Source organism: Limanda limanda, chromosome 21 (assembly GCF_963576545.1).
Source record: "Limanda limanda chromosome 21, fLimLim1.1, whole genome shotgun sequence".
NCBI lineage: Eukaryota > Metazoa > Chordata > Actinopteri > Pleuronectiformes > Pleuronectidae > Limanda > Limanda limanda.
The window spans coordinates 14,633,860-14,642,587 of record NC_083656.1 but is presented as its reverse complement, the minus strand read 5'-3'; the positions used below and the strand labels follow the sequence as shown (position 1 = coordinate 14,642,587).

At 43.5% G+C, this 8,728-nt stretch overlaps 1 protein-coding gene across 5 annotated transcripts; it reads right to left on the bottom strand.

Annotated features, from left to right (window-relative positions):
- Positions 1–1,015: 1,015 nt before the first annotated feature.
- maff (v-maf avian musculoaponeurotic fibrosarcoma oncogene homolog F) lies at positions 1,016–7,955 on the bottom strand. Of its 5 annotated transcripts, none has more exons than XM_061094708.1 (3): positions 7,844–7,955; positions 4,197–4,287; positions 1,016–3,951 (listed from the first exon to the last, which is right to left on the bottom strand). In XM_061094708.1, exons 2-3 carry the CDS (start codon positions 4,227–4,229, stop codon positions 3,508–3,510), a joined length of 477 nt encoding a protein of 158 aa, XP_060950691.1. In that variant the 5' UTR covers positions 4,230–4,287; positions 7,844–7,955; the 3' UTR covers positions 1,016–3,507. The 5 variants fall into 5 exon arrangements, with proteins under 5 accessions (XP_060950691.1, XP_060950695.1, XP_060950692.1 ...); XM_061094712.1 differs by lacking the exon at positions 7,844–7,955 and adding an exon at positions 4,840–5,986; XM_061094709.1 differs by lacking the exon at positions 7,844–7,955 and adding an exon at positions 4,577–4,832.
- Positions 7,956–8,728: the final 773 nt, after the last annotated feature.

The following is an 8,728-nucleotide window of genomic DNA, read 5'->3' as shown; positions in this document are numbered from 1 at the left end:
GCCCCCTTAAACTCAATCAAGCTGCATGCTCCAGATTGTACATGATAGTCACTCATAGATCAGTCCCCTCATTATGCCCGATTATTTTCATAAAGATCTCTGCATTATTTCTTGCTAAATTCACCAAAATGTTGAAAAACCTTCAATCTCACGATCAGAAAAAGAAATCCAGCCACCGCCTCCTTTAATCCAGTCAGTTAATAGGTTCCTCTCTTGGCCCACACCCGCCCTTACACACACATTTCACTAAAATCAGTTTCTGTTTAATCCTGCAGATAGAAAAACAGCACTGAAAACATCACATCCTTGGCTGAGGTATTTAATCTGTTCAGTGGTATTTGTAGGACTTGCACATTTCCGATAAGCCCCTTGCCGCCACAATCAGGTATGTTAATTCTGCTGGCCTCAGTCTTATCTTCATCTGCCGTTACGAATGAGTGCTCTGAAGTCCCAGTGCTGTAAACCAGTGAATCAGCATTTTAAGGCTGTGGAACTAAATATCAGAGATCTCTAGAAAATACAATGAGCTGGATAACAAGAGGAAATGTTTTAGAAACCACTAAGGTCATATTACAAGAAAAAGATTAGACCTGTTGCCTTGAATTACATGTGTTTTCTTTCCCGATTTATGCTGCGTACACACACAACCATGCAACACAGCTGAAATAACCCTGACACTCACAGGAGAGCGTCAGGGATTTGGCAGCCGAGCTCAAGTAAACATGAACCCTCGTGTACCTGAGTCAGCAGATTCAAGCAGCACATGTATGGTCAATATTGAGATAATGACTTTACCGTCTGATTTATTTCGTTAAAAAAAGATAGGAAGAATTAATTTTTCTTTGTCATAAAGCTATTATGTCAGTCGTTTAGTCTTTAGCTCCAATTCATCCTCGATCAAAACTATTTATTTAAACTCTAACCTTGAGTTTTATCTTCTGATCAGGAGTCACAAATTGTGCAACACATCATGAAAGTCCCTCTTTCATTCGGTAGCTGACAGTCACAAACGCACCATTTTATGTACAATATGTACAACATTTATTATAATTAATATTTAAAATAGACAATGTACTTAAATTTTCACAATAGAAAAAATACAGGTAATAAATACAAAGACCATTTTTGTTTTGCAAGTATTACAAAACATCCAGCACAAGTTGACAGATGTGAGACATTAAAATATTGAGAATAAATGCTTTGCCACACTGATATTCATATAGCTAAATATATGCCTCATATCTTAAAGGAGTTATTTGTCAACACAGTCTAATGTGTTGCAATGCCTGCTTAGAAATGATATTGCTAGCACTATTCAGTGGCCTAGACTCTATGAGATCCAGGCCTGTTTGAGCTCGACTCGACTCAAACAGGCCGACGACCGACAGAGGGTTTCAAGTGAATCAAACGCCACCTCTCACCGCCTTCCTTTTCCTTCAGTCTACTTTCTTTCTCCATCAGCCAACAACAGCTCCGCCCTCTCTCGTCTCCTCCCCTTCGCCATCTTTCTCATCGCGCCTTCCCATCCCGACATCCCCGGGTTTCTGCCCACCCTGGCCCATTCAGAAGTGACCTTAATTTTTTCCTCACACAAATAACATATAAACCATCATAGAAAAATAATATCCCTCCAAGAATCCACTATGACACGCCAGTACAAACATGGCAAAAAACACACACACAAAAATAAATCATACAGCAATATGGCCATTGGCTTTGAGCATACTTCTACTGAGCTAATAATTAACATTTCGCAAAGTAATCACCGTCGCCACACAACACAATTATTAGACATGAGAATATCCCCAGACTAGTCATAAGTACGTCCGAAAACAGAACATCACAGCACTCGTTAGCTTGTCTTTTTAATAATATCTACCTTTAAATACAAATAAAATATAGAATATATCTCTGATAAATGTCACTCAACATTTTCGTCTCTCAACGGCACATACAAACATTACAAATAAGAACACAAAAACCGGGAATGTTTGCAGAGGATTTGCATCGTTTGTGAGTGTGTAATACCGACCAGATGCGACTCCGCTTTGACACGTTTTTGGCAAAATGACCAACATCTGTTGTTGGGAGTCTAGCAGATATAGAAAAAGGAGGGAAGCCGCAGCAAAGTGTATCAAAATTAGGGATCGTGAAACGAGTAGTGGGTGGTTTAAAGGAGGAATTGTAAAGAAAAAAAAAGGAGATGCGTGATCATGAGCAGGTAAGAAGGAGCGATTACAGTCTGTTTTTCAACCTTCTCTCTCTTAGGTTTCGATTATTAGAACTCCGACATACACTGAAGGCACTGCAGTAATGTGGGAAATGTGTACACAGGTAGTACGAAACTTTCTCCTTAAACCAAGGGGCCAGACCAGGAAGGGAGACTGAAAAACCCAAAACTAAAGACATTTCACGTAATGAACCGTTTTGAATTCATGAACACAGCGGTTCTCAACCTGTTTTCTGGAGTGTGTTAAAAACTATTTGATTCCAAAATCCTCGTGGCCTCATCGCTAAGGGAGCTGTGAGGTGGCCTACTGCTGTGTTTTAGTTATATATTTTTTTTGAAAGAATGAAGGAAATGTCAGAATGCGAGTGTGGAGTCTGGGGAATCCCCCCGTGGCCCCTGCCTGGATATCAAGTGACGCTGAAGTTGAGAAACTCTGCGTAAATGACGAAGTGATTCCTACTGTGAAACATTCTCTTACATGCTAACAGAAACACACGACCCTGGACTGCTTATGAGGAAACACTAGCTGGCTTCAGACTACAACTGTACCAGGAATGCAGACGTTTGTCAAGCTAGAGGAAGCAGCGCATGGCATACGTCAGCTCCACCCTGGCGTTTTTTTTTTTGCTTGTTGGTCAGGTGCCATAAACTGAAAACGGGGGGAGAGGCTGAAGCTGGTCGTTCAGAGAGCACTGGCGTCACAGGCTGGATCGGTTGAGTGGTGGGAGATGTACAGTAACTCTTGTTTGGGTTGTGTTCCGGCTTCAGTCCAGTGAGTTTAGTCAGTCGACGGTTTTTCGAGTTGTGAGGATTCTGCACACGTCTGTGTTTCAACGCCTCGCTCACAATACACACGCTGCGTTGTTCTTGAACATAACTGAGCTCTCGGATTTCTCAACAAACCTACTTGAGTAAATTTCAGTCGGCTAAGCTATAGCATTATAAAAAAATAGCATGAAGTAGAGGACACCTCCACTTGTCCTGGATGAATTCTCAGCTGTTGCTTTAGAAAAATTAAACGTAGCTGTTGTCGTTTGTGGTGATGTCACCCGCCGCACTGTCGGCGCCGTGTCACACTCGACTGAATGGCGCCCGTCGTAATGTGACCGGGGCTCGACGCACACAAGGATTTAGTATATTCCTGCTAATTTTCCTATTTGTCTTCCTATTCTTTAGCACGTGTATAGTACATGTATGCTTGCGGGTGTGTGTGTATGAGTGTGTGTTTGCATTGCAGGTTGTGCATCCCTCCCCAAGTCTGTGTCCGGCAGCTCCTTCTAGGACGGCTCGTGTTCTCTCTGTGGCTGAGGCTGTGGTGGACTCTTGACGATGGTGATGACGGAGGCGGTGTTGAGACGCGGCGCCGTGGCCAGCAGGTTGCCCCCCCCGGCCTCCAGACCCCTGGCGAATCTCTGGAGAGCGGCCAGGCGCGCGCCGAGGCCCTCCAGCTCTTTCCTCATCCCGGCGTTCTCGGCGCCGAGTCGATCCACCTCCCTCTGGAGCTCACCTTTCTGCTGCTCCAGGGCCTCGCGCTGGGAAACCCGTTTGACCCGGCAGCTGGCGGCGTACCCCCGGTTCTTTAAGGTGCGCCGCCGCTGCTTCAGCTTCTGGATCTCCTCGCGGGACATGCCGCGCAGGTGGAGGTTCAGCTCCCGTACCGTGAGGGACATGAGCTCACTGTCTGAGAGGACGGGCACGTTCTCGCCACATTCCTGCTTCACCTAAAGGGGAAGAGATGGAGGACAGAAGAAGAGAGACGATGCAGTTGGATGAAGTGTTGAGGAAAAAGGGATGGAGGAGTAAAAGACATCAACAAGTGACATTAAAGAGCAACTGAACTGGGAGGAGAGTCAAACCTCTTTCCAACATTGCCATTTTCCCTCTCGTAAAAATAGCCCAAGGCTATAAACATGACTCATTCTCCTCAAAATAATAAAAGAGAGTATTATTTCTGGCTGTGTGTTACCTTCAGGGCTTTGCTGTTTCTTTCTGTCGTCATGATCCAAATGTCTTCAGCTTTTACCCCCCAAGCACCAGTCAACACAGATACAGACACTCTGGAAGCACAGAAACAGGACACACACACATAGACACAAAAAAAAAGGTATGTTACCCCATGTGACTCAGGACATCATGCTGCTTTGGTCCGTATCGGGCCTGACATTTACCATCCGCTCACAAGACAGCCAGTCATGCACGATAAAGAAAAGGAGAACCCACAAATCGGTCATGCTTCTCCAAACGCGCTCTCTCATTAAACTCTGCGGCTCGATATGAAAGAAAAGAGGAGGTTTTGTAAGCGACATGCCGTTTTTCTGTTGGTCGAAATGCCGAGGAGGAAGTTACCATGAGTCGGTCCCTCGGTTGCACAAAGCAGGTGCCCTAACCAATTCCCTTTACACTTCCTCTTGTCAACACAGCACCAACGGTTCAAAGCTTTCATTGTGGGAAAAGTCCAAACAAGCGCAGGCAACTATTTTTGTAGGAAATCGACTGTGCTCAGCGTGTTAAACGTGTCAAATCACCATATTTACTAAACCTGAAGTGAGACTAAATCAGACGTATTAAACATACAGGAGACAAATCAACAAGAGCATTTAAAGGTGGACCTGGAGGATTCTTCTTCCAGCCAGCAGCAGTAACAGTGTCTGTTTGAGTCGGTTCCGCCTTAACACTACTCTATTAGGAAATATCTTTCTCATTGAGCAGTTAGCACACGCCACACTGGGACTTCCTGCACTCCTCTTAAGGTCAGCTCACAAATGTTGTTATGTGGGATTAAAGTCCAACCTCTGCCCGGGCCAACTAGATCTGTTTTTCTTTTTTCTTCCCCCTCAGCTGTGGAGCTCGGGTCACTACGGTGTTGATAGAAATGACTCGGCACTTCAGTCTGAGGTGGTTTTAGCTGAATGGCTAAAATATCGCTTCCCGTTAATATTCAATCGAGACCAACCAGTTCAACCCTGACTTTATGAAGCCCCAGGGTGTTTTCCTCACTGGGGTTTTCATTAAGGTTACTGTGTTTGCTTTCGCAATATTTAGAGTGGGTGGGCTTTTGTTTTGTCACAGTGTCGCTCGTCTACAGAGACTGTAGGAGAGTAAGAACAAAACTTGAGATACCACATATACGTAGAGAGTCAAAATACAGCCCTGTGGTTACTGTTGAGCTTTTGGCCGCTTAGTGAGCCAACTCTTCACACTATCATTTTTCTTTGAGGAACAGGCCGATCTAGACGAGGTAATGCTGCAGCTAAATTTCACCGCCTCATGATTACAGTCATTTGCAGCTTCCAGAGCATATTTGTGATCATTGACATCTCGTTTTGGCCTCGTAACTCCTGTTAAATCTTTCAACAATAACATTGTAAAGAACGGGACGTGTTGTTTGTTTTTAAAGAAACTCGTGGGAAAATCTGTTGTTGTTGTGATGTTAGAACTTGTCTGCTTTTCATTGCGATATATTAAAGTTTAACACATTTAAAGAGGATCGAGGTTAGGATTCATTTGTACTTAAATTGGATATTCCCATGTGACATCCATTTCCTCTATTGTCACCTGAGTTGACTTGCTAAAGAGAAAGTCCTCCTCAATGACCCTTTTGTTTATGGCTGTCAAATCAAAGTGTGTGTGGCCACAGTAACCTACATTACCAGTGAACGTAAAAGACAACACTCAGATTGTTCTGCTGACTCCAGCACTCCCAGAGAAAAACACACTCCCTGGTAGACGTGAATGGGGGAGGAACCAAACGGGAGTCATGTGAGTTAAGTCAGATTTAGTTGAGTTTTGTTTAATGAGGGGTGGGGGGGGGGGGTTCAAGGTCAGTTAAGAATACAAACCCCCTTGAACCCCGGCTGAACTCCGAGAGTAAAAATTAGCTGCGACGTCACACAAGGCCTGCAATTCCTGTACATGTTTTTTTTCTTCTTCTCTTTAATGACGCAACTTTGAAGATTAAATAAAAAAGTATAAAATAAATTATAATAGTTTCCAAGACCTTATTTAAGTTCAGCTGTTATATAGTAGTAGGGTAAATGCCACTATTACAGTTCTGACAATGTAATAATGTTCCAATACTTTAGTACAATGTTTTGCTTTGTTAGTGCAATGACTATATTACTAATGATTGAACAATGCTTCTTTAGCATTGTAACAAAAGATACATAACATCCTTTCAATAAATTGTCATTATTGACAATAATGATTTATTTCCTACAGTGAATTGTCAAATTGTCTTCTGTAAAAAAAATGTATAAACAAGTCACAGTTTTGAAAGAGCACAGTTGTCTTTGGACTTGTAAAAGATTTAAATGTCCTCCTCAAAATCTTAAACTTGTCTTTTAAGGACAATTAGGGAAAGCTATGGACTTAATATTAGGTAAACACACACATCAACATTAGGAAAGCGCACACATAACACCACTATTTCAAGTGAGTTAATGAAGCTCAGCATTTCTTTGGCTGTTCAAGTCTTCATATACACCAAGGATTTGTAGTAAAACAACAAAAAACGATTTCATGAAGACTGAAAATAGAGACTGTTTTCATATTTAGAAAAAAAATCCATTATAAGTAAAGTCAAATCATAACACTGCTGTTGAGCACTGTATGCGATGGGATGATCCACCTAAGGCGAATAAGACACTGGTCATAATGGTCTGCAGTTCGCTGACAAAAACAACACATTTCCCGGAACGCGTGGGACCTGGAGGATTTGCAGGAACCTGGTGGTGGTCGGACCGACCAGAGCCCGGCGGTGGACTCGAACCCACGCCACGGCCGTTTCGTGAAGTCAGGGTGATTCAGCAATAAACCGCTCACTCAGCTCCGCTAAGACCGACACAGTCAGCCCCCCCCACCCCCAACACACATACACACACACAAAAAAGGACTGGAAACAGCCGTGACCACTTGTCTATGTTTACATAAAGGCGACATATACCATCTTAACCTCTTTAAGTCACACTTTACGGCACATTGTGTGGATTAAGAAACGCGATCAAAGCGGAACGCAACAAGTGAACGCGGCTCTAGTGGCTACAACAAAACCAGGTTTATGAAGTCAAACACATGTCCGATCTGGATCCGATCAAAGGAGCGGACCACAACCAGCCCCCATGCTACTCGTGGAAAGTGTGTTGGACCATCTAACTACATCCACCAGCCAGCCTTGTCCTTATAGGGAGAGGAGCCGGGCAGCTCGGGCTGAAGGCGCCGCTGCTGCTGTAGTAAACAGCCATCACGAGTCTCCCACGACATCCATTTTAGCAGGACTTTAAATAATCCTTTTAAATAGCTTTGAGGCGCCCGGTTGGATAAGGAAGTACAGAGAGCATGTGCCTGTCAAAGGGCTGCTAATGCTGAGGGTTAAACGCGAGGAGTGGAGCCAGATTAGCCGCATCATGCGAAACATGCTAGTGGTGTTAGCAGCTAGCATCAGCGGTTCCTAGCGAGCTAAAGGAGATTAGAGCAGACAGCTGCCTGCTCGGTCGTCCTTGGTTGGTCTGCGAGTCCCCGGCGGACAGCGGAGCTCCACTACCCCGCGGGGACACACGAACTCCGGCTACACGCCTGCGTAACGTCGGTGTTTAAATGAAAGGAACGAGGGTTTACCTGCCGTGTCGAAGCTACTCTGGCGACAAAATGTCAGTCCGCCTTTTCCCGGAATTACTCCGCTGCTCACTGAGGTTGGATTCTTTCATTCATAAAAAACAACCGAGCGACAATGACGTCAGGTCGAAAGAATGAGGGCGGAGTCAAACCCCGCCCCCGCGGCGTACTCCGGGAGGATGTAAACAAGGAATCCCTGAATCCCAGAATTTTTCCATGAGCAGCCCACCTCCTCCTCCTCCTCTCTCCTCCTCTTCCTCCTCCTCCGTCTCCTCCTCCTCCTCCCACCACTGTTCCCAACAACAACAACTTGGAAAAAGATCAATCGTGCTGTCAAAAATAGGAGCAGCCCTGCTCTGACACTGCTCAGTTTGTCATGTCAGCAGACTTCAAAACAAGTAAATAACAGTAAAACCTCACACCCCCTCCGAACACGCAGAGTTTACACACGTGTCATAAATGCTGACCTAAACAAAATAAGAATTTAGCCCAGATAGAAAAACGGAAATATATATAAAGACAGGCAGACAGAACTTCATCCAAACTTAGATAGATAGATTACTTTATTCATCCCCGAAGGGAAATTAAGTTGTCATAGCAGCCGGTATATTTGAATACAATAAAATACAATACAATAGAATCAAATAAAAAATATTTAGGTAGAAAGAATAAAAACAGAAACACAAGATAAATAGGTAGATAAGGTGCAGTGGCAAGATGATGGTAATAGTACTGATGATATGATGGTAATGTTATTGTTAGACAGTATATACAAATAGTACAGTATATATAGTATATAATATAACATAATATATATTTATATATGATAGTAATTATACCAATATATTAGCAGTATATAGTAATAAACTTAATAACTGCACATAACTT